This window comes from Chlorocebus sabaeus, chromosome 1 (assembly GCF_047675955.1).
Source record: "Chlorocebus sabaeus isolate Y175 chromosome 1, mChlSab1.0.hap1, whole genome shotgun sequence".
Classification (NCBI taxonomy): domain Eukaryota; kingdom Metazoa; phylum Chordata; class Mammalia; order Primates; family Cercopithecidae; genus Chlorocebus; species Chlorocebus sabaeus.
This window is the reverse complement of record NC_132904.1, coordinates 58,766,934-58,792,477: the sequence shown is the minus strand read 5'-3', so window position 1 is coordinate 58,792,477 and position 25,544 is coordinate 58,766,934. Positions and strand designations below refer to the sequence as shown.

The 25,544-nt window shown below is 43.5% G+C and overlaps 3 protein-coding genes across 6 annotated transcripts in view; 2 read left to right on the top strand and 1 right to left on the bottom strand.

The window, feature by feature from the left end:
• The first annotated feature begins 7,277 nt into the window (after window positions 1–7,277).
• OR52W1 (olfactory receptor family 52 subfamily W member 1) lies at window positions 7,278–9,191 on the top strand. The gene has a single exon (XM_008008910.3). It carries the CDS (start codon window positions 7,635–7,637, stop codon window positions 8,694–8,696), a length of 1,062 nt encoding a protein of 353 aa, XP_008007101.2. The 5' UTR covers window positions 7,278–7,634; the 3' UTR covers window positions 8,697–9,191.
• Window positions 9,192–10,427: 1,236 nt separating this feature from the next.
• The window catches only part of FHIP1B (FHF complex subunit HOOK interacting protein 1B), a 32,871-nt gene continuing 17,754 nt past the window's right edge, over window positions 10,428–25,544 (bottom strand). For 3 of the 4 annotated variants that reach the window (XM_073018917.1, XM_008008940.3, XM_008009004.3), the window contains exons 10-12: window positions 23,296–23,474; window positions 22,974–23,136; window positions 19,927–20,455 (exon numbers count right to left, since the gene is read on the bottom strand). In XM_073018917.1, coding sequence (XP_072875018.1) covers window positions 20,094–20,455; window positions 22,974–23,136; window positions 23,296–23,474 — 704 coding nt within the window. In that variant the 3' untranslated portion in view covers window positions 19,927–20,093. Of the gene's footprint in view, window positions 10,759–19,926; window positions 20,456–22,973; window positions 23,137–23,295; window positions 23,475–25,544 lie in introns of those variants that run through there. The other variant, XM_037999799.2, reaches the window with a different exon arrangement.
• C1H11orf42 (chromosome 1 C11orf42 homolog) lies at window positions 14,123–19,623 on the top strand. The gene is made up of 3 exons (XM_008008925.3): window positions 14,123–14,253; window positions 18,430–19,228; window positions 19,493–19,623. The coding sequence occupies exons 1-3, from the start codon at window positions 14,182–14,184 to the stop codon at window positions 19,621–19,623; spliced, it is 1,002 nt and encodes a 333-aa protein (XP_008007116.2). The 5' UTR covers window positions 14,123–14,181.

Genomic DNA, 25,544 nt, shown 5'->3' with positions numbered 1-25,544 from the left:
TGGAAAAAAGCAAACAACCTAATAAAATGAAAAGCAAAAAATATGAATGACATGAATATGACTGTAGGATGAGTTTAGCACAGTGATGGTCAAATGTAACAAAATTTGCAAAATGAGGTAAATGAAGTTCTTCAAGGATGTTGTGGTGAGGGCCCAAGGAAAGAAAAGAGTTGAGAGGTTTGATGACAACAGATGAAGCACAAGAAACAAGCATCAAAATGAAGAAGAAAACTCTGTGATGACATGTTGGCCAGAACTAAAGAGTCTATGGAGTCCATATTCAGGCTCCATAGACTACAAAAAAACTCTATAATATTACCTTCTCCACACAAAAATGAAGAAGGATGGGCTAGGAACACATACACAAAGGTGGTTGGCCAATATGGGAAGTGGCAGTGACACATTGCAGACTTAAGTAATGTGAAAATGGACAAAACTGACATTTACAATAAATTCTCAGCCCTGGCCAGTGACACACTTGGAGTACAAGAACATCTACAGAGTGGCTTACATTGCTGTGAGTACACAAGAGAAGTGAGAGGAGAAAAAGGATGCTGGCCAGGAAATTACAGAACATTTCACTGACTCTCTAGGTAAGCTGGAAATCACAGTTGCAGACCTTTGGCAGGGAGGTTTGTATGATATAGAATTCACAATAGCAACTACAGAGGGGAGGCAGAAAGTCCTAGCTGTATCATGGACAAAAAGCTATAATGGAAAAGATAAAGAAGATAATTATTTGGGTGGATGCAAGAATATTCAAATAAAGTCAGAGGTCAGGAGAAAAGCCGTCTTATTTCCCTGCAGATTGTAGGCAAAGCAATGTAGCTGCTCCTTCAACCCTAAAGGGTGCATTGTCTAGGGAAGGGAGGGGGAAATGGAGACTGAGGAGAAATGAAATTACCCATGATAAAAAGGTGAAAAACAACCTGATTTAGTTTTATGAAGCTTGTATAACCCTGATGCTACATAATCATTAAGAAAACTTGTTTTGAACTCACACTGACCTAAATTCAAATTAAGATACATTAGAAGTTTTGTGATCTGAAGTAAGTCACCTATGCCTCAGCTATTTCATCTGTAAAATGGAAATAATAATAGCGTCTAACTCATAGGGATATTATATTGAGTGAGACGATATGCATAGAGTGCCTGGCCCAGTGCCTCACTCACAGTAAGTGTTCAACACATCATAAACTGGGAGGCAATACTAAGTGTTGTCAAGGTCTACACACTATAAAAAGAAAAAATATAATACTGTCTTTACACCGAGGATAAGAAAAAAATAAATAATATACAAAAATCACATGTCCTTGATGTACTTTCAGCTAAAATTAAAATGTTCTGTAAGACAAATGAAACTATACATAAAATTAAAAGGCAACAAACTGGAAGGTGATATTTCCAACATAAAACAAAATGTTAGCATCTAGAATACATAGAGAATTTCTACAAATAAATACGGGGGAGAGGAATACTAAATGACTAACAAATATATGAAAAATATGTTAAAATGAGATAATATTTCTAATTAATCCAATTCACCTGAGCACCTGAACAAAAAAAAAAAAAACAGAGAAAAATAAAAATAAATCAGATTTATAAAAACATGAGTCTGATAATACAGTGTTTTCAAGGATGTTATAAAAACCAAGATCTTTCATAAAATTGCTAGTGGGAATACAAACTAGAACAACTGTTTTGAAGAGCAATTTGATAATATCTGCTAAAGATAAAAATGTACATGCCTTATGACCTAGCCATTCCAATTCTAGATATATGCTCAAGAGAAGGTTTCACATATGTGAAAATGGAGACATGTATAAAGATATCCATAGCAGTGTACATAGCAAGATAACCAGAAACAATTTGAACTCTATCAATGATAACTATTTGGCATAATCATATGCTATAAAACTACGTAACAATTCAAAGGGATAATAAAGATCTGTTTATTCACATAAAAAGAACTCAAAAACTTAACTTGCTGTATACAGTAGTAAATAATTTATGTAAACACTTAAAAGCACCAAGTATTACAGCAAAAGCATTAAAAGCTGAATCAGAAGAGTACACTCTGAATTCATGATAATTATTGTTTCTAAGGTGAGAGAATGAGACACTACAGGGGATTAAAAAGATACATTTTTTACCTGTAATTGTTAATGTCTTTATTAAAAAGGAATTGGAAGCAAGTAGGAAAAAGCGTTAATAACTGTCAATTCTGGGTATGTTGATACATGTGCATGTTCGTATTCTTTATACTTTTGTATCTATTTGTCATTTCTCAAAAGTATGACAAAAAATAAAATACAAAAAAGCACATTATAGACCAGAGGATCAGTCATGAGGTTGCTGCAGTATTCCACAATAAGGTTGTGAGGTGTAAAATAGGTTATATTACATTGGAGACAGAGAGGAGTCAGATACACAGCTCTTAAGGAGATAGGTCTTAGTGGCTGTTTGAATGTTTAGTTGGCTCAGGCTTCCGTAACAAAATACCATAGACTGGGTGGCTTAAACAACAGACATTTCTTTCTCACAGTTCTGAAGGCCAGCAAGCCCGGGATCAAGCTGCCAACAGAGTAGGCTCCTAGTGAGGACTCTCTTACTGCTTACAGTGTGCTGTCTTCTCACTGTGTCCTCACAGTGTGTCTCTCTCTTCCCCTTCTTATAAAGACACTAATCCCATTCATGAGGGTCCCACCCTCATGACCTCATCTAACCCTAATTACCTCCTGAAAGTCTCATCTGCAAATACCGTAACCTTGGGGGCTGTGGCTGGAACACATGAATTTAGTAGGGGGACACCAACATAACAAATGTAATGATAAGAGAGGCTGTTTACCCATCTGCAGTACTTTGCTTGATATGTAATGAGTTCTGAACAATGATTGCTGAATTCTGTGAATGACATTTATACTTTTCGTGGTTGTAAGAGTCACCCATGCAATGTGAATTCAGAGGGAGGGGGATAATCATGGGAAAAGATAAAAGTGTTATCTATTACCTCAGAGAACAACATCAAGGAATTAATTTCTTGAGCAATAACCTCAACCCAATCTCAACAAGGTGAGTCACTTCAAAAGCCCTCCTCTAAATGCTAGAGAACACTTACAGGGAACTACTTGTCTTCTATTTTTAAAAGTCATTGGAAGACCATCCCAGCAGTGTTCTCCTCAGCCATTACTGCTCAGAGAGGCTTAGTCAAAAAACATCTCTTGAAGGAATACAACGATTTGCTAAGTTAAGAGAGTTTCAGGGTCCTAACCCAATTTTACAGGTATAGCTTTGCCTTGGAAACAAAGATGGCAACTGTGACCTCGGCATTCATAGAGTCACTTCTATATATGATCAAAGTTAGTGTCAGTCCCAGAATCTCTGGATTCTGTGTAGAGGAAAGATTAAGCCTATTGCAGAGGAAGGAGACATGGATAAGGAGCGTAGACAAGATTAAAAGAGATTTAATTAAAAACTAGATGTGATCTATTCCATATCCCTACCATAACCTGACTTCTGGAAGATCCTATTATGACGGAGAGGGAAAACATTTCCCTTCTCAAATCTACAACCTCAATGCAAGCACATCTACTATCCTCCTAGGAACTGAGGATGCCCAATGCTCCAGAGCTTTATGGAATACTAAGGATCTGCTCATGGAAGGGCTGGGAAGCATGAAGTAGAGGAGGAAAACCAATGCTAGAAAAATGGGCATAGTGGTTCCACGACTCCTTCCACATCTCCATAGGCTAGGGCAAACCTGATCTTACAGGATCTCTCTACCTCTCCTGAAACTGAGTGAAGGAAGCCTGGGCTACTGTGGTGCCATTAGTCACAAAAGGATCTCATACTGACCCAGGAATTGGGATTTGACAATTGAGTTTGCTTTAGTAGGTTTCTAGAAGAGGATTTAGTGCTGTATGACACCACGAGAACCCAAGATTTCTGATCTGTAATCTATCATGTAAAGTGATAAGCTACTTATATGTGTTCTTGCTCATGGATCATTTTAAATGGAAAACAATAGAACAGGCCCACATGGAGCCAGCTGTTATCTAAGAACCCTATTCTATAGATGTTGGTGGTAGTTGCATTAGTCAAAAATGTAAGAAAATCAGAGTCAGTCTCCAGACAGAACCCTCCTATCCTATTTTCCATGTCAGTCTAACAGCAACTAAGAAATCCAAAGAGCCTCCCTTTTCCCCACCCCACCCAACTCCTCACAGAGAGCTGACACCCTGCTCTGGGGAGTAGGCTCTTGCATATAGCCCCCACAAGGTCACAGGTGTCAAATCCCCTCCTCTAATGGTCAATGTCACAGGAAAAGACCAGACAGTTGGTTCCCAAGGTGTGCTTAGACAGCTTCTGTAAGTATGAACTGGAGCTTGGGAGACTAACCAAGGAATCTTCTAAAGACGAAGTCAATGATATCTCCCAGCGTATCTTGGATTACTGGAGAATAGGAAATACATAACACAGTAGATTTCCAAGAACCTAGTGACTTCAAATTTGGACTTGTTGGGCTTATGGATTCTGTAATTTATCTTATGAACAATCTTTGCACAAAGAGCAAGTGTCCAAGACAGCCAAAACTTTTATTAGTGTTCTCTTGAGGCCAAGAGCACTTTTTTCCTAACCCTCTCCTTCACGGCTCTTAACCCACTTCTCCCACCTGCTCAGTACTCCTCTCCTCCCTGAATTGGTGACAGCTCACCATTTACTACCAAATAATTACAGCTCTTTGTACATCTCTCCATTCAGCAATCCTAGGATCACCTGCCAATCCCAAAATCTCCTGAACTCCTTCTTGCAGGAATGGGTGCATTTTGCTCCAACTATTCTAAAAATTCCTACTCATGTTCTAAACCTCAGTAACAATTTTTGAAGTAGTGGCTAACAGCAAGTATGCTAGAGCCAGACTGAGTTAGTATCCTAACTCTGCTGTCTACTAGCTATATGACCTTGACCAAGTTAATGTCTATCTCTTAGTTTCTTTTGTAAAATGGAAGAAAGAATTGTGCCCACCTCAGATGACTGTTGTGAGGTTAGGGCTTAGAGCAGTGCATGTACCCAGGAAACTCCACAAAACTTTTAACCATTACTGTGATTCAGAGATTTCCCTGACTCCCCCAGGAAGAGTGAAAGTCTTCTTTCTCTGTGCTGCCATCGTATCTGGTGTTGACTTGAGTTAAGGCAATTACCTTAACAACCCTACAACAACAGTTTAGATCACTGTGTCCATTAGACTGTGAACTCCTTGAGAGCAGCATGGTCTTGTTATTGCCACTGTATCCTCACCACATGACACAAGGCCAGGCAGAAAATAGATTCAACTAGTTCTTCTATAATGCTAGTTTTGAAATACAAATAGTTCAAAGACAATTGACATATGTATTAGGGAACTGAGAATAATGTGAATTTCATGTTTTCTTGCATGTAACTCCACTTTCAAGAAAGTAGGTGAACACAGAAAACTGAACGCAGCTGAACTGAACTGAGTAAGAAAGCTCAACATGCACACATGCCTATACCTCAAACATCGATCAGCTACTTCAGTTCACCACTTGTGTTATGAGCCACACCCATTCACATCTGGTATTACAACTTTCTGTCCAATTTCATTTCATTTTATTTATTTTTTAGAGACAGGATCTCACTCTATCACCCAGGCTGGAGTGCATGGCATGATTATAGCTCACTGTAGCCTTGAACTCCTGGGATCAAGTGATCCTCCTGCCTCAGCCTCTCGAGTAGGTAGAACTACCGGTGCATGCCACCATGGCTGGCTACTTTTTAAATTTTTTGTAGAGATGGGCTCTCACTGTGTTGCATGGACTGGTCTAGAACTCCTGGGCTCATGATCCTCCTGTCTTGGCCTCCCAAAGACAGGAGGGATTACAGGTGTAAGCCACTGTGCCCAGCCCATCTTTTTCTTAAATGTGTCACTGATGAAGTTTTTGAGTGTTGTGCCCCTACCTTCATTTTTCCAATAGGTCCTGTGGTCTTTATTGCATAACTTTACATAGTGTGATGAGTTTAACAATATGTCTCCTTATAATAAAAAGAACTGTATTCAACAGACTTGTGGTTGATGGTAAATAACTCTTTTTCTTCGTGGATACCTAAGACTCCTGAAATTGTAGGAACCCCTATTCATCAGCAAAAGCTGTTAGGACCAGCAGTCTGTCCCACAATTAAAAGCAATATATATTTATTCATAGCTAACTACATGCCAGACTTGTGGTGAGCAGTAGAGACACTGTGGCTAATAAAAAGCAACATCTGCAACTCTTTTGGTCTAGTGGGAGACAAGAATTGAGACACAAGAAATTACAACAGATTGGGCTAGATGCTATTAAAGAATAAAGCAATGAATTTTCTACTGGAAGGAAAGACCTCCCTCAGAAAGTGTTCCTTTCCCAGATCTTTCCACCCGATAGTCTCTTTCCTGGCTTGCCCCCATTTCTGCCTCCTTACTCTACTTCCTGAGTCACCAGCCCATCAGCACTGAGCAGAGAGATACAAAAAGAGTTAATGTGGCACAGGTGGGAGGGAGAAAGGCCCTGAGGGAAGCAGGTAGAACAGCCACATAAAGAACCCCACAGGCACTGATTAAAGCAAAAAGAAGCTGCCAACACACAGTGCTTGAGATCTTTCCCAGTCAAGCCTTCTGCTGGTGATTTCTTCCTCATTCATTTATCCATTCAACATGTATTAAGCTTCTTAGGTAGGCTAGATCCTGGGAGAAGTCAATCTACTCGTTCTGCCTCCTCCAATGTCAGAGATGCTTCTTCCTCAGATGGCTGCTACTCTGAGTTGAGTGCCATTTTCTCCCTCTATGTCACCTCCTCTCCCTCTGGCATGCCAGGAATGAGACTCTAGTGGGACCCACTTTCGTATCGTGAAGAAGGAAAGCAAACGGAGAAGAAAAGTCCCATTTCATACTGCCATCTCTCTCTCTGTTGCTCCCCAGCCCCAACTTCAACTCTCCAGCTGGTGTTCGGCATCAAGTTCAGAACGTAAGCACCCTGCACCCCAAAAACCTAGCAAGTTTTCCCTTGCCACACCAAGCTCCCAGATTCACTCCAGATTCCATCTGCCTCCCACTACGGTTTCTCCCTTTCTTTCTACTCTCCCTCCTCTCTTCCAGGATGGTTGGTGCAGAGAATGGGCAATTGCTCAGAGCTAGGCAAACCTTATTATCACTGTACCCACCAGCTCTATACAGCTGAAGAAGCTGAGGTCCAGAGGTCTTGCCCAAGGATACACAGGCAGGGACAGGATGGCCGGAAGCCTGATTCCCCACCCTGCCCACAGCACTGGCTTTCTCCTCATAGAGACTGAGACTGACTCTATTTGGACCCTGAGGAAGAAAAGTATTCATCTCCGCTCCACCCTCTGCTGGCATCCAGTTAGAAGGCTCTCTCTGGCTATCTATACCAGCCACTGCAGCAGGCAGCCTCTTCCTCACTACCCCTTCCTCCCACTACAATACGTATAAACTTTTAGGAGCAAAGGATTCTCCTATCTAAGATAGAATTTCGACTTTAATTATCCATCCAAACCCCCACTAACCAAAAGTTATAACCCTGTGATCCTCCCAGCCCTGCACTACTCCTACACATGTGCCATGGATGGGTTTGTGCCACTGTGACACCCCCAAAATCTCTCCCCTTGTCTTTCCTATCAGGAGTCATGCCCCCCATGAGCCCTCAAGTTGTGCCCACCACAGAATGACAGAAACTCTACAACTCAATTCCACCTTCCTACACCCAACCTTCTTCATACTGACTGGCTTTCCAGGGCTAGGAAGTGCCCAGACTTGGCTGACACTGGTCTTTGGGCCCATTTATCTGCTGGCCCTGCTGGGCAATGGAGCACTGTTGGCAGTGGTGTGGATAGACTCCACACTGCACCAGCCCATGTTTCTACTCTTGGCCATGCCAGCAGCCACAGACCTGGGCTTAGCCACATCTATAGCCCCAGGGTTACTGGCTGTGCTGTGGTTTGGGCCCCGATCTGTGCCATATGCTGTGTGCCTGGTCCAGATGTTCTTTGTACATGCACTGACTGCCATGGAATCAGGTGTGCTTTTGGCCATGGCCGGTGATTGTGCTGTGGCAATAGGGTGTCCACTGCACTACCCTGTCCTGGTCACCAAAGCCCATGTGGGTTATGCAGCCTTGGCACTGGCACTGAAAGCTGTGGCTATTGTTGTACCTTTCCCACTGCTGGTGGCAAAGTTTGAGCACTTCCAAGCCAAGACCATAGGCCATACCTATTGTGCACACATGGCGGTGGTAGAACTGGTGGTGGGTAACACAAGGGTCAACAATTTATATGGTCTGGCACTTTCACTGGCCATCTCAGGTATGGATATTCTGGGTATCACTGGCTCCTATGGACTCATTGCCCATGCTGTGCTGCAGCTGCCTACCCGGGAGGCCTGTGCCAAGGCCTTTGGTACATGTAGTTCTCACATCTGTGTCATTCTGGCCTTCTACATACCTGGTCTCTTCTCCTACCTCACACACCGCTTTGGTCATCACACCGTCCCAAAGCCTGTGCACATCCTTCTCTCCAACATCTACTTGCTGCTGCCACCTGCCCTCAACCTCCTCATCTATGGGTCCTGCACCAAGCAGATCAGGAACCAACTCCTGGACACCTTCACATTCAGAAAAAGCCCGTTATAATGTCCAGTGGTAACAATGGAGCCTAAGAGTGGAGGTGAGGGGACACTCGGAGGGGAGTCTGGGGGTGTGAATTATGTTATCTTCATCCCACTGTCTGCATATGACTGTCACCATCATTTAACAGGTAATTGTTGTGGAGTCCCTACTATGTGCAACACTGGCATCTGTAAACTTTGACTTAAACATGTATTCTGCTTGGGAGGGGGCAAGAGCTAGAGGTCAGGGGGCTACACTACCATGCAGGAAAAATCAGTGAAGGATCATAATAAACAAGATCTAACTTAACTCCCCTTCCTGCTCGCCACCTCCATTATTTCAGTCTAAGTCTTCCCATGCTCCCACACAAAAGCTCCTCTATAGATCTCAAACTTGATGGATGTGCTTGGCACTGCCGCAGATGGTGGCGCTGTCCCTGGAGTCAAGTGCTTGGGTACCTGTCTGAAATCACAGCCCTCTCTACTCCTAGAGCCAGATTCTGTTTTCAGACTGCCCTCAGGAAACGAGTTATTATACAAGCTAGTCTCCCACCTTCTGATAATCTAAATAATGTGCCCTGTGGTACCAATTTGGCCACTTCAAATTCAAAGAATCCTCTTTTGGTCTCATCTGTAATTACTATTCTTCCTTACCCCAACTCTCACCAAAGCCCCCAAAATTAACAGCTAGAACTTCTTCCCCTTTGACTGCAGCTTCAGAGGTCAGGGGTCCACTGAAAGAAATGTTGATATTCCAGAAAATCACTGCAGCCACATCATCTGATTGCCTGAGGCTGCATTACTATGGTTTCTTGTCAATCTGCCCTTTTGTGCACCCTCAACAAGAAGGTACAATCCCCAAATAAAATCCCCATCGACACCCCCATTTGTCTTCGCCAACATCATTAGAAGCACGTGACGTTAGTGCAATATGATAAATGAAACATTTCGCACTTCTGTACCTGCCAGAGCAAGAACAGGAAGTATGGCGGTGTTGCCCAACAGGGGATTCATTTTCAGCTATGACACCACACTGGAAGGGACATTACATAACAAAAGGTCTTTAATACCATCATGGAGTTCAGAATAGGTATAATATAATAAGTATAATATGGCAGGGAGTCACTGTTATGAGATCAGAAAAAGCTGCAGACTGCAAAGGCAAACCCAAGCTCTCCAGGAAAACTATCATAACCACAGGTATTGGAGTTAGACATGAAAACCTGAAGCGAAGAGCAACCCAGTCCACTCAGCACAGATAGCTGGACCAAGCTGGACCACGGAACACTACACAGATAAGGAGGCTGCAGATCAGAAAAAGCAGATGATGCCATCTCCGGTACCACACTGGGTCTTACCAGGTCATCAATAACAAGGACTAAAGAGTCCAGAAGCTCTGTATGATTTTCAGAGGCATCATCACACTGCACACAACTAGATACAGAGGAAATCTACAGTCAACCTAAGTGTGGGCTCATTCATTCTCAAGATTAATTTTTTTTCATGAGGTTCTGAGTTTAAACGGCCTCCAAGCAATGATTTTGCAGATAACTGTGACACAATTCTAATCCTAATGAGTCACAAGTCTTGAAGATGTTCATATCCTTCTCTTACTCTAAATTCCCCTTTATTGCAGTGAGCTGTGATCACACCACTGCACTCCAGCCTGGTGACAGTGAGACCCTGTCTCATAAATAAATAAGTTCCCCCTTAATAAATCTATCCTAAGAAAATAATTGACATGTGAACAAGCATATATGCAGTAAGATATTTATTGATTATAAATAAATATGTGTGATAATCCTGTGTCTCACATATATACAGGTATACAATTTTTTGCCTTTCCCCTTCGATACACGAAAGGGAAATCATCTGCAGCCAACATTCATAAACAATGAATTCTGTCACCCTCCCACTACATGAAGACTCTCTTCTAAGGCACCTTCAACTCCTGGTTGTGCACAACTTTTCAAGGTAGCTGGTTCCAGAGCTGTACGTTGTCCATTGTAGCGACTTTCTTCCTTCAAGCTAAAAATCCACTCCCTTGGACATTTGTATCTTGTTCCAAATTGAGATTGCATACATACCTGCCATATGATAGTTTCAAGAGTTTTACCACACTCTCATTCCTCATGACAACCTGAGAATTAATTATAAGCCCACAATCCCTCATCCATAATTCCAAAATTAAAAAAAAACTCTGAAGAAACAATATTTTTTATAACTTTGGCCCAAAACCTGACACCTCAACCATCATGATCCTATTTATAATCTTTATTTATCTTATTTAGTGTGAATATTCATACATCTAACTTCAGAAGTGTTGATGTGTTTGATTATAGGACACTGTCCTGAATCCCACTGGGGTATTCCTTAATACAGGATATATATATATATATATATATAAAATATTCCTTTTCTATAATCTGAAAACAACTGAATTCCAAAATATCTGTCCCTAAAAGTTTCAAATAAGGTATGAGGGGTCTGTGTGATTATCCTTGAAGTCTGAGAGACATGAAGAGACTTGTTAAGGCTCTTTATCACTCTAAAGTCTGTGCTGTCAATACTATTCTATACTGCCCTACAGGTTCATACTGAGAACCTCATGTTCTCTGGATAAAAAGATCCATCTGTTTCTTACCCTCATGCTCTCCATTCAGATCACTCTCAGATACCCTACAGATGATCTGTCTCTCACGCCACACCAGAGGCAAATCCTATAAGCAAGACATGGCCCAAAGAGCCCAGCCCTTAGGCTCACCATCTCCATCCAGGACCCAGTTGCCATCCATTTTCCTTCAGTAACTTTTAGACTCAGTCTTTCTGAGTCAAAAGGAAAGACCGACTGACTTAGTGTTGGGGTAGATCAGTAGGGAATTTAGGGATCTTAGGGAATCATGACAATCAGGAAGCAGAAGAATGTATGGGCTTCTGACTGAGGAGTAATCAGACAGAAGTTTTCACTCCCAATTTCCCCTCTGAGCCCCTCTCCCAAAAGTCCTAAAGAGATCCTCCTCGTCATTTTTTTTTTTTTTTTTTGTATAAATTCAAAGGGTACAAGGGCAATTTTGTTATATGCAGACTGCACGGTGGTAAAGTCACCACAGTCCACCATCCCTGCACCAATCTCATTCCTCTCCTTCTCATTCTGGAATCCCCTTGGGATCTGGATGTACACCATTCTCTATCAGTCACTCTCACTGTCTCTATACTGCTACATCTCTGTCTCCTTGCACCATTTGTCAGTTTTATCCCATATCTATGTCTCTTGTCCTTGTGTATGTCTCTCTCTTGCTCTATCTCCACCTGCCTCACTCAGAATTCTTTCCTGGAGAGAACAGAGGTGCAGCTGTACTACACCAGGTGACCTCTTTTTGTCAACCATAATCAAAATGTGCTAAAGGGGCATTAGAAGGAACGGATTTGGTTTCACTTGTCTTAACAAGAAACTTGGGGGTTCTGATTTGGCTCATCGTGGCTCCTCTTATCCTGCCCATTTCCTTTTCACAAAACCACTTAGTACTTTCCATCTGGCACTCACTCCTCCCACCACACACTAAAGTGAGCCAAAGGAATGTGCTAGTTAAAGATTCAGTCCAGCAGACTTTTACCTGAATCCTAGATCCTCTATAAACTCATCATATGCTTTGAAATAATTATTTAACCTCTCTGAGCCTATTTCTTTACTTGTAAAATGAGATAATAGTAGTAACTACTTCAAGAGGATACCAAATGGATTAACTAATACAATGAATTCAAAGTATTTGGCACAGCCCCTAGCACAAAAGAGCTCAACATTAATATTTGGTATAATTCCTCTCCTGGAAATATTTGATATTAATTCCTCTCTTGGAAAATAGGACCATACCCACTGTAAAACCTTTGCTCAAAGACCCAGCACCCATATCCATAGCTCTATCTAAGGAGACCTGCCCTCCCGAGGCCAGTTACATCCCCTTTAGGAAAACTTTCCTAACGCTCTTTCCCACCACTGCAGGACCTTTGCCTATGCCCCCACTCATACCACCTCAGCCAGCTCAGATGACAGCCAACTTTGTGGGACTGCTCTACAGAGCTATGCAGGGCTGGGCTAGGCAAGGATACCACCTACACAAAAGAGGTCTTCCTGGGCACAAAGGAGACTCTCCAGAAGGACTCAGAGAAAGGACTCCTTGAACAGATAAGGTATGGAGTAGAAAAGTAACTACAGGAAAGGCTCTCTAGAATGGTTCTTCTTCAGCAAAACACAGTTGAGATCTCTGGGCAAAGATGCAAAGGAGATAACATATAGCTAATATTCCAGCTTTTATCTAGCTACTAGGCACAAATCAGACTAGGACAGGGAGTGGAGCACGAAGAAATTTTTCCTCAAATTTACCTGCGTAATTCTGCCTTCCTGAAGATTCTCTTGTTACTAAGGCAACATTATCCCAATTATATTCTTACCCTCCACATTGTCACACTGCTGAGCACAGCAACCTCCTACACATTTTCCTGGTTTTCACTGCAATTGTAACCCACCCATTAATAATGGTTTTCAACCTAAGTTATGCATTATAATTGCCTGAAGAGCTTTTAGAAATTGTGATGCCCAGGCACACCCTAGACCAATTAAATCAGAATCTCTGGCACCAGTAATTGATCCAGGCACCAGTAATTTTTAAGCGCCCAGGCAATTCCAAAGTGCAGCCAAGGTTGGGAACCACTGCTTGGTTCTCAGTATAAGTCCTGATCTACATAGTCATGCATTGCTTAACAACAGGGTATGTTCTGAGAAATGTACCCTTACGCAATTTTATCATTGCACGAACATCATAGAGTGTGCTTACACAAACCTAGATGGTATAGCCTACTACACACCTAGGCTGTAGGCTCTAAGGTATAGCCAATTGCTCTTGGGCTACAAATCTGTACAATATGTTACTGTAGTGAATACCATAAGAAATTGTAACACAATGGTATTTGTGTATCAAAACATACCTAAACATAGAAAAAGTAAAGTAAAAACACGACAATATACTCTTATAGTGTCAGACCACTGTAAGTCACATATCATTTTCCAAAACATTGTTATGTGGCTCATGATTGTACTTCTCCCATGTCCTTTAGGACCCCAATCCAACCTCACAGAGAAGCATCTGCAGCTAAGATAGTAAATTGCTTCAGAGATGCTGCTGAAGGGAGGAGAGACCTGATCCTGTTTCCTTAAACAACTCAGACCAAGAACTACACACACACATACACATATACAAACACACCCTAACAGACACCTGCATTTTCTTTCCCTAATGCAGGAGGATGGATAAGTGACTCAAGAGTATGAATTACATGCTGCAGTGAAGCTAGGAAAGTCACTGTCCTCCCCCTATCCAAGGCACAATTATCTAGAAGGACCTCTATGATGTCATGCAATGGCTTAGAGCCCAAGACCTCAGGTCTCACCTCCCTGGGCCACCTGGGGTTCCTGCAGCAGCCACTGCCCGGCCCAATCCCTCCCATACTCCACCATGTTGGTGGGTACCCCCCACCTGCTGACATTGGATGAAGCTGATGCCACCTGGACCCTCATCAAGGATAAGGTAGGTGAAGTAAGGGGGCTAAAGAGGAAGTAACAAAGTATGACCTGCATGGGTCTGAGCAGCTTGTGAGTAGGAAGGGGTGGGAAGTCTGAAGACAATAATAACCAACATTTACTCAGTGCTTCCATATGTGCCAAGCACTGCAGTAAAGTTATTGGCATGGACTGCCCCCATTTAATGACAACTGTAAAAATAGTAAAAAGGTTCACTGAAAAGCAGTGTATAGGGAATTATGAACAAAGAGGAGACACGCTAAGTCAGGGGTGAGACAGGAGATCAGGAAGGCTTCCTGGAAAGAGTGACATTCTAGCTAGGCAAGCAGGAGTTATCCACACAAAGAGGGAGAGGAGAACCTGACAAATAAAAGGTACTTAATAAATATCTGAATTAATGAGAAGGGGGGTGGTGAGTATATAATAATTTAATAGTAATTAAATGTAGAGCATTTGTAAAAACAAGGAGAGGAAAAATAATAATTCATATTTGAGAACTCCTAATAATCTTCTAGAGCAGAGTTCAAAGAAGCAGTAGTAAAAATAAAGCCAAAGAGATATAAGGGCTAATCTTAGAACCTGGACTTCCTGCAGAACCAGCTTCCTATAGAATCTGAATTTTATCTGAAACTCTTTCACAGATATCCTCCACCTTAACTTCCACAAAATAAGAAATTTGGATTTCGAGGCAGATTTTTATATTTTAAGGAGCAGGACAATCTCAGCTGTATCTGGGTTGCAGGTATCCAAAAATCCTACCAAATCACTTTTCAGTTGCAGGTTGGATGGCAGGAAATTTCAGATCAGATAATTTAGAATCAGATTCTGACTATGTGATTTGAAGGAAGGTGAATTTATAACATTCATAGAAGTCAGCCTACCAGGCTTAAAAAAAAAAAATCTTAAAGCAGTGCCTACCACACTCAAAGAAGATTTAATGGCATGCTGCTTCCATTCCAAATAGGGTAGCTGCTTACCACAAAGGCCAGCTTCCCAGGGAAGCAAAATCAAGAGAACTCAAGGTCTTCCCAAGTATTAGAGCAACTGGTTTCAGCAGTGTAGAAGGTTGGTCCTGGACTAGATCAAGCAGAATTAGACTGAAAATAAACAGAGTCTCCCACTATTAGAAAGCTATGCCATCTCTGAGTATCAGAAAAACTCATTATCCTATTTAAACTGAAAATTGTCAGGAAAATCGGAGTAGACATATGGAGGATAAATCACTGGCATTATGGGGCAAATTCAAGGATTAGGTCACCTTTAAGTGACTTGGTTTCCTGTGTCCAAAACCACTGACAGTTTACTGAACATATGGTAAAACATTTGGCTAAACAGAATGTGGCTCAAGAACTCCACATTCAGAATTCGATGGAACCAAGGGACATCTAGGAAAACAATATTCCACCATCACTTTCCTGGGATGCCCCTGGAAAACCTAAATTTGTGGGCCTAAGGTCCATACAATTTCTATCCAGAAGCAAAAGTTCTGTAGGAGCACATAGTAGTCTTAAATAGTGATTCTACCAAGAACACAGTCTCCCTAACAAAGAACTGCTGAGCTCCTTATTTTTCCTATTTTAGGATAACCACTGGAGCTGTCAAGGTCAGGGAGAGTTAGAATTAGGCAACTTAATGCCTGTCAGCATATAGGAAGAGCATATGGGGAATAAAGAGCCTCCAGGTAAACCGAGATTCACCCTTTTAGCAGAAACTTGGATAATAAGCACCAGGTATTTTAAATGTCACACTCCTATCAGAGGGGGCTCTTCAACAGACACTCCCATTTATCTTACTTGTGCAGGCTCCTTGACACCAAAGGAGCAGTTACGGTGAGATTCTGATGTCATGCTTGGTGCATCTGACATGGGTCATGGCGCAAGCATTGCATCCAAAAATGTCAACCCACCAGTGTTCTGCTCTCTCCCCTGGAAACCCCACTGGTCCTTCTCAGAGCCCCACCCAAAAGGAAGCGTTCCAGTGAAGCAAAGGAGAAGGAATAATGGGAAACTCTCCCATGCAGACCACAAAAGAACATCAGTTATTCCTTTGGCCAGGTGACAAGACAGTAGTCTACAAGCTACCTCAGCTTATCCAAGGTGCAGATGCAATTCCATAGTTAGCTACCTTCCTCTTATGCTAGGAGGCAGTACTTCCAAAACAGCTTTGTAGCAAAAAGTAGATCAGCCTTAAGGAGCCACTGGTGAATTCTACCAGAAGGCCAACAAAGAGGGCAATGCCATCAGTACAGGCATAGCCATGCGGAATTTGGGCCTGGAGGTAGGGAGTAGAGTACAGCACTGTAAGCACTGGGCTCAAATATACGAGATGCCCTAAGAGGAAACTCTGTGTGCCCTTGCTCCCTAGTAGAGCAGAGAACCAGAAACGTCAGCCACAAAATCCTGAATGGGTTGAAACCATACTTAAGTACAATTACTAGACAGGCTCTTATGTTTCCCAGTTAGTCATGAAAAATAAACTTTCCAGGGTTACCAACCCCAAAAAGGCCATGACAAAACAACAAAACACACACACACACACACAATTAATTAAAATCCCTGAAAGCATACTTTAACATTATAAATATGAGGCCTCAAATTCCCTATAAAAACTACCCCTTGCAGCTAGGGTAGAAGGTATATACTATGAGGTAACAGACATGGTAAAAGAATGGACATTCCGAATCTATTTCTGTGTAACCTACTATTGATTAAAGACATCACCCATGTAACCAGTCACCTAAGAAGAATCCTTGAAGATTTTTTTCTTTTTTGCTTGAGACTCTGTTGAGTGCAGTGGTGCCATCTCGGCTCATTGCAACCTCCGCCTCCCAGGTTCAAGCAATTCTCCTGCCTCAGTATCACAAGTAGCTGGGATTACAGGTGTGTGCCACCATGCCCGGCTAATTTTTCTATTTTTAGTAGAAACAGGGTTTCACCATATTAGTCAGAATGATCTCCAACTCCTGACCTCAGGTGATCCACCTGTCTTGGCCTCCCAAAGTGCTGGGATTATAGGCATGAGCCAGCGTGCACTGCTGAAGATTCTTTTTTCCATATCTCCTAAGTGACCAAGTTCTACTAATTCTATAACCTAAATATCTCTAGTATCTTCCCCCTCTATTTTAGTTCAGGACCTTATCATGCCTTGCCTGGAGTATTGCCATACTCTTAGCTCATCTATCGCCCTTATTTTATGCCTTCCTATTAAAAATTAGCTTTCTGGCCAGGCGCGGTAGCTCACACCTGTAACCTCAACACTTTGGGAGGCCGAGGCAGGTGGACTGCCTGAGCTCAGGAGTTCAAAACCAGCCTAGGCAACAGAGTGAAACCCCATCACTACTAAAAATACAAAAAATAAGCCAGGTGTGGTGGTGGGTGCCTGTAGTTCCAACTACTCAAGAGGCTGAGCCAGGACAATCACTTGAGCCCAGGAGGCAGAGGTTTCAGTGAGCCAAGATCGCACCACTGCACTCCAGCCTAGGCGACAAAGGAGACTCAATTTAAAAAAAAAAAAAAAAAAAAAAAAAAAAAAAAAAATAGCTTTCAAAAACACCTATCTGATCCTGTTCCTCCTACCCAGAGCCCTTCAAGCAGCTTCCCACTGCCTTCAGGGCAATTCACTTGACACACACACAAGCCTTTCATAATCTAGTTCCTGTGTGCCTTTCCCTCTTCATACCATACATACAAGTATTATAAAATTATGTGTTCCTAAATGTGCCCCCCTTGGTTTATAAATTCAAGTTTTTTCACTGGCTGACTCTTATGCCTGAATTGACCATTCTCCTACCTAGATAATTCCTTCAAAACTCAAGTATCACCATCTAGAAACCTTCCTTGATCCTCTTTCTATGAAAGATAAAGGCTGTTCAATCACTTCTTGTCTCCTTCACATCTTGCTATTAATATTTTACATAGCTGTTTACATTTTTGTCTTCTCCATTAGACTAAACTATATCAGGACAAAGACAAAGTCTCATTCTTTTATGTTTTCCCATTACCTAGATAGTTTGACATGTAGACATTCAAAGTTTTGCTGCAGGAGAGCTGGGAGATAAGCAGAAAGCACAAATCTGAACACTATAGAGATGTAACTGAACAGTGAACACTGGGGGTCAATTTAAAGTAGGCAACCAGTTAACTTCTGACCCTAAGTCCCTGACCTATAAACTGGCCACCTGCAGGTCATCGAGGAGCACTTTGGGCCCAATGCAGTAGCAGTACCTTTCCTGTCAGATGCAGTCTGCTATGACCTACTGGGTGTGCTGGTAAAACATTCCCGCCCAGCCCATACCCGCCTGGCTTTGCCAGGTCGGCAGGGTCGGAGGGCACTGAAACCAGTGGGGCCACTACCAAGCCTCCTGGAGCAGGCAGGATCTGAGGGTGCCTTCGCCCACTGCACTCGGGAATACTCACCAAATGGCCAAGCAGAGATAGCCTATGAAGAGATGCGAATGTTGGATGGGCAGCCATGCAAGATCCGCCTACATATGGGTGGCCTGCGCAAGAAGGTTGCCTTCCTGTTGCTGCCACCAGGGCAGGTGAGCCTACAGCAGACTCTTTCCTGGCTCCGAAGCACCCACAGCATCTATGTCATCTACCAGGTCTTCTCTTGTTCCTGGCTGCAGCTGGGGCTGATGCCTACAGCCCATGAGCCCCAGCTCCTCCGGCTACATCGGTCATTACCTGTTGCCTTCTCCTGCCTCAAGTTTTCACTGCAGTCCAAGGGCGTGCTGGGACCACAGAAGCCTCTGACTAAAGACCCATTGCTCCATGGGGCCAACTGGGTCAGACCCAACCTCAGCATCATGCCACCTCTGGCCCCCACATCAGCACCTGCTGATACACCTGAAGCTGCTGATGTGCCCCCACCTGTCCCAGCTCCACCTACACCACCTCCCCAGGAAGGGCCAGAGGGCAAACCCACCAGATTCTCCTACAAGGGCCGAAACCCCTTCCGGAGGGGGCCCCAGATACTGTCAGGTACTGCTAGGGGGAAATGATGATGAGATGGATGGGAGGGACAAAGCGAAGGAGGGAGAAGGCATGAGAATTAAGTATGTGGGGAATCCATTACTCAGCACAGGGCTCTGGTGAAAGAGATGGAATGAGGGAGCCCGGGGAGGGTGAGATGGAATGAGAAGGCCCTGGTAAGGGGATTGGGATGGCACAGAGGACCAGAGGGAAAAGCTAGGGAGGAAAAAGACCAGCTATAAGTCAAGCTGTGACTATCCCCAACCCTGGCAGAGAACTGGCTCTTCAGCCCCCGCAGCCCTCCACCAGGAGCCCAGGGTGGGGGCCCCAGGGACCCCGACGGGCACTCCATGTCCCTGCCCCTGCTGCAGGGTCTATCCTCAGAGTTTGACAGCGACGACTGAAGCTGAAGCAAAAGATTCCGGGGGCAAAGCCCCCAAGATCTGGCATAGGGGTACTGGTCTCTAATAAACATCAGCTGCTGCTCCCCCAAACCATCCTGGGCCCATGCTGCTTATTCCTTCTGGGATCCAGAGAAGAGGGAAGAGTCCCTTCACCCTCTAAGGGCATAAGGGGTACCTTGAAACCTTGGCAGCAATGTCCTCACCAAAGAGAAAATACTCCTGACCACCTCCCCCACTATGTACAACCTTTTCTGGGGCCCCAGCCCCACAGAAAAAGAATGGGAAAGAAAAATGAGCACAGAATAGAGATTTCCCTTTTATACATATTGCAACAAGTTCTCCATAAAACATTCATCTGAAATAAATTAAAAAGTCCTTTTGCCACTGCCTCAAAACATAAAAAGGAGCCTGTGCCCTAGCCCCAGCCCGGGCCCAGGCCACCCATGGCCCTGATTGTCCATGGAAGAAAGTTAAGGATTGAGGGGCCCATAGCCTGAGATGAGAGGGCCAGATCCTTCCTCTGAAGTCTCCAACAAGAAAGGTGAGGTGACGGCATGAGCCTGGGAGATGGCAGCCAACTCCTTGAGAAATTCAGGGAAAATGACTGCACAGTAGACAGCATTCTTGACTCGAAGAGCCTCACCTTGGCGTTCAGGGGCCCCGCCCCGGGCAGGTAGAACTGGAGTTGAAGCCCCAGGGGAGCCCCCACTTAGGCCAAGTCCTGCTCCGTCTCGCCCAGGCTGAAGGACCAATTGTGCCGCCTGCCGGGCCCTGGTTGGACTGTGTGCATGCCGCAGGAGTAACTCCCCCAAGGATGGCCTCCGGCTCTTCACTGGGAATAAACAGGGGTATCATGAAGGTGCTGGGATCAAGGAACCTCCCTTGGACTGAGAGGGGAGATTCCCCCACCCCCTAGGTTCTTGGACTTCTCCTTTAGGGTTCTGAGAAAATGGAAAAAAGGACAAAATGGACCAGAAATGAACCTCAGGTACCATTTCCTGTCCCATCCCTGAAGTTGACTCTGAGGACTAGAGTGAGGAGTTCTTTCTCACTCTAACACCAAAAATACTAGCTGCCCAGCCTTTTTCCCTCTATCCAGCCTCCCCACCCAGCCAACCATCCTTCTCAGTCTTTAACCGATCAACACTTTAGCCACTTCATTCCCAGTTAAGATCCATTCCTTCTCCATGCCCTCTGACCCTGATGAATTCTCCTCTTTCCAATCACTAATCTACCATCACTAAGCTATTTCTCCTCTGTCTACAGCATGCCCTGATTTCATGCTTCCCATCACTCTTCCAAACCAGTCAACCACTTACCTCTTTCCCAGCTTATCTGTAACACCCAATCCACATCCTCTGCTCCTACAATACCCACAGGGGCTATATATGCAATTATAGTTCAGTGACAATTTCACTTCTGTCATACTCTACTGTCCCTCCAAAATCTGCTCTTCACCATTCACCACTTCACCATTCACCAGTCCCTGTCCTGCATCAAAGCCTCTCTCCCACTGGTTGCAGTCAATTTCAAGTCAGCTTAGACTCAAGTGAGCCATTCAAAACAATGTCCTCTTGCCTCTAACATTCTGCCTAGATTTCAGGGTCTGGATCCATATCTACTATAAAGGCCTAGATTCTAATAACAATTCCCATTTCCTACATCTAATACTGGCTACAGAAATACTATACCGATCTATTAAATTTGGCATTCAGAGTCCTTCACAATCAGGCTCACACTCCTACAATTTCTTGTCAAACTCTCCACACCCCATCTTGCTTTTGCATCCACATCTATCACCTTGGAACCCTCCAGGCACTTTTCATGCACCTGTAGCTCCCTCTGCCTAAATTTTCTTCTCCCTAATTTTTTCATCATTCTAGGTGAAATTTTATAATCCCCACTTCTCTAGGAAGCCTCCTCTTGATTTGTCTTCCACTGAATCCCAATTTTACTTCCCTTAACTCAACATACTTAATTTATTTCTATGTCTTCTACCTCACACACTAACCTGTGAGCTTAAGGGCTTAGACTGTGTCTTGTCTACCTTGTCTACCTGGCCCCTCTACAGTGACCCCAGCACCAGAACTGTAGAAGGAAGAAATATTTACAATACTAGACCATAAAGAAATCATGCAAAAGAACTTTACCTGAGACTTCACAGCTGTGCAGTAACTTTTGTGGTACTCTCTTCCCAACCCGTACACTTTTCTCATTAAGCCTCCACCTCTGCTTTCAGCGTATCATTTTGCCTTCTACTTTGATTAGTAAATAAAGAATGATGTGAAATCCCTTTCTCCTCTATACTTCACAACTACACTGGCACCTGTCAGTTCCTTCTTGCTCTCTGCTCATTTTCCTCAAAGGGAGAAAAACAAAAAGCCTTTTCCTGTCCAAAGTTAATCCTTTTCTATTGTTCTAGATCCCATTACTCCCAACACCTTTAGGAGCTTCCTACTTCTGGTATTACATTCCTCTAGTCACTCTCCAGATTGTACATTCTTTGAAGGCAGAAATTACATCTTGTACCTCTCTGAATTCCCTGTACCAAAGACAATGCCTGGCACACATGGCAAATGTTCAAGATACTTGTTAAGCGAAAAGTCTAGATTTAAAACTTCATAACCACATTTAATTCTTCCTCCTTCCTTACACCACTCACCAAACTCTACCAACACTTCCTTCTCATTTCTGCCTCATTAAATGCTTCCCTTCCATGTCCACTATTCTAATTCAAGTCTCCCTGGTAACATCTACATATGGCAGAAGCCTCCTGATGCTTCCTGACTCTTTTCTCCTAGCTTGACTTCATCTGAGCTAACATACTAATCTCTCCACTTCCAGATTTAGAACTTCCAGTGGTTTTTCACTGCCTGAAACATCCGAACTTCTACTCTGAGAAATTGAGCTCCAGCCAAATCTCTCTAGCCTTACTACCAACTATTCCATCTTTTAAATCCCCTACTCCAACTAAACAGTCCAGGATCTCTCCTGAAAAAAAAAGATTCCCCACTCCTTTGCCTACTTAAGTCCTACCCAGCTCTCAAGGCCCATGTCAAATGTCATGTCCTTTACTAAGCTGTAATAATATCGCAACCTAGAGACTACTCTGTCCTCTTTCTTGTCCCCAAATTCTAGAGTAGTTTTTGCTAGAACTTCTCATCTGGCTCTTAATAGATAGAACTATGTTCTATCCTCTGACCAGAAGCCTGAGAACAAACATGAAGACTCAATTTTCTATAACTCACCAGGTCTTGGCACAACATTTCACTCTTAATAAGAGCTCAATTAACCTGGGTTAATAGGCTATTTAGGGAGGGCAGGTACAGGTGTGGTGGGATAGGCCTCACCTAGGGAATCAGAACGGCGCGGGGCAGGTCCTGCTGCAGGGCCCTCAGCCCAGTCCAACTTGCCACGGGCAATGAGGTACTTCTTGGCTTTGGATAGCAGTGCTGGGAAGTCCTCCTGGGAAGCCGCAAAGTTCTCAATCTTATTCTTCACAGAGCCCAGCACCTATGAAGCACACCTTCATGACATTTCTGAGCACCTCTAGACTGATACAGTCCTTTCTAGTCCCACTGGACCTGTTCCCAGCCCACCCACGGTCACTCCAGCTGCGGGCCAGGCCCACTATGGAGCCTGGACGCACCCATGCATGCATGCATCGCACACCTGCAGCAGGGACTTGACACTGGGCTGGAAGACCATGTTGGTGTTGAGCAGGAAAGAGCGGAGCAGGGGCTGGGGGTGACAGGCCAGCTGGGCCACCAGCCCCGTCAGCAGGAAGTTGACATAGACGGAGTTCTGCAGCATGTTCTCGAGTTTGGCAAAGAGCACAGCCATGAAGGGGCCTGGGTTGGGGGGGAGGTGGGCACAAGGATACAAGGCCTGAACACAATGCACGTCACACGCATTCCTCCCCAAAACAAGAGACCCCCAACAGATGAAAATTTTTTGTATGTCAGCCTCTGGGTATGTTTAAATATCCTGTGGCCACCTATTCTGGAGGAAATAAGATGGCAGACACCATATGGACCCACAATATTCCAGATGCCAGCTTTACACACATTCAAGCTGACGAGCCAGATCTTAGGCTCTGAAGTCTGAGAGATCTGGTTTCATTGGCTTTGCCCTTTACTAGTTTGGACAGGTCAAAACTTTCCAAGCCTTATTTCCTAGTTCGTAAAATAGGAAAATATACCTACCTCATAAGGTGATGAATAGCTATCAATATAAAGCATTTAGCCTCAGATATGGCAAATTTTAAGTGTTCAATTATAATCATAGATACAATTACATACTCTGCTTTTATAAAAGACTCACCCAAGAGGCACAACAGAAGAACAAATAGGTTGATAAAGTAACTAGGTCCAAAAAGAATTAGGTTCCACAAAAAACGGAGGATAACACTAAACCTGCTCAGAAAGAAAGCTAGAAGACGGTGTTGCAAAGACAAAGTAACTATGTGAGCCAATTTAAAGTTAGGGAAAAAAATCTTTGGAGGACCAGAGGAGACATCAGCTTTGTCTTTCAGAAGCTGGGAACCAAGAAGGTGGAACAGAATATGTAGTAAAAGGATAGCTTAGTGCAGGGGTAGAGAAACTGACTGAGGACAGACCCTTTGGTGGGAGAGAAGGGAAGGGAAAGGATCAGTATTATCCACTGGGAAAACTGACCTTAGCTAAGCCAGATCACCAGCAGTAGGCCTCTATAGCCATCAAGTCCTTCTGATCAGTGATTTTTTTGGCGAAAGGGAGTATATCTAAGAACTGTACTATGAATTGAGACAGAAGAATGATGGAGGGCAGGATGGAGTGAATCCTGAAAAAGATCCTAAAACATTTTTCACTCCAGGGACACATGTCTAACATTAGCTTCAAAACAACTCTAGCTTAACAGAGTCCTAAGATACCCCATAATGTTGTCCTATTCCTTTCATTTCCTGGAATTTTCTTGCCAAAAAAAAAAAAAAATCGAAAAGCTCAGATAAGTTTACCAAAGGAAAACAAGACAAAAGCTTTAATTAATACTTCAAGAGTGTGGTAAAACCTGCACGTTACCGCCTGGTAGTATTGAGCTGAAAGGAATAGAGCAGAGGCTAAATAAATGGAAAGACAGATTTTTTGTAGGAGGCAAGAGGAAACTGGCACAACTCCATGGCAGAAGCCCTGGTGCTATATGAGCAGGATGGCCAGCATCTCCCAGGCCCAGTCAGGACATGAACTTATCAAGGCATGACAATCTGACTATGAACCTATGAACAACTGGAAGATGAGCGTTTGCCTTAGTCAACTTAAATCTGCTATGCACCCAGAGATCCTAGTGAAAAGCTACCACTTGCTGAGTTCTCACAATGTGCCATAATTGTAGTAAATGATTTATATGCATCTATAGCAGAGATGGAAACGTAAGCTATGCATAATCCAAGGCCTGTGATCTTAGCCTTAGCCATTATTTCTCAGAGGTGGGTTTGTTTTTTGTTTGGTTTTCTGGTTTTCCTGGCCTGAGGTTTGGAATGGCGGGGTAAGCTGGCTCTCATACAAAAACAAAGAGGAGTTAGTCCAGCCACTCAGATCAAGTCTAGCTCCAGGGCATCCTTCAGAGTCCAAATGAACTCCACCAGGGAGCTCAGGGCCACGTTTTGTCATTTGCCTTCGAAGAGACTGCACCCCATCTGCTTAAGACAGTCTTAGTGCTAGTAGACAGTCATGGCAACCAAGAAGGTACAAGGAAGTGAACAGGAAAAACTTGAAATCAAGTTCTTCTTTAAAGAGATGGGGAGGAAGGAGCTGAGTAGGGAGAAAAATACCAGAAGGTTAACCCTAGGCCCCAGGAGAGCTGACAGAAAACCCAATACCCAGACACACTGGAGGGAATGGCATAGAGAGTGTTTACAGGTGCCTCTCCATACAGGACGGCAC

Excerpts from the sequence above, each read along its gene's own strand:
- OR52W1 (XM_008008910.3), top strand. The coding sequence starts at position 7,635 with ATGGGTTTGTGCCACTGTGACACCCCCAAAATCTCTCCCCTTGTCTTT.
- C1H11orf42 (XM_008008925.3), top strand. The coding sequence starts at position 14,182 with ATGTTGGTGGGTACCCCCCACCTGCTGACATTGGATGAAGCTGATGCC. Across the intron at positions 14,254-18,429 it reads GGACCCTCATCAAGGATAAG|GTCATCGAGGAGCACTTTGG; the intron begins GTAGGTGAAGTA and ends GGCCACCTGCAG. Across the intron at positions 19,229-19,492 it reads GGGGCCCCAGATACTGTCAG|AGAACTGGCTCTTCAGCCCC; the intron begins GTACTGCTAGGG and ends CAACCCTGGCAG.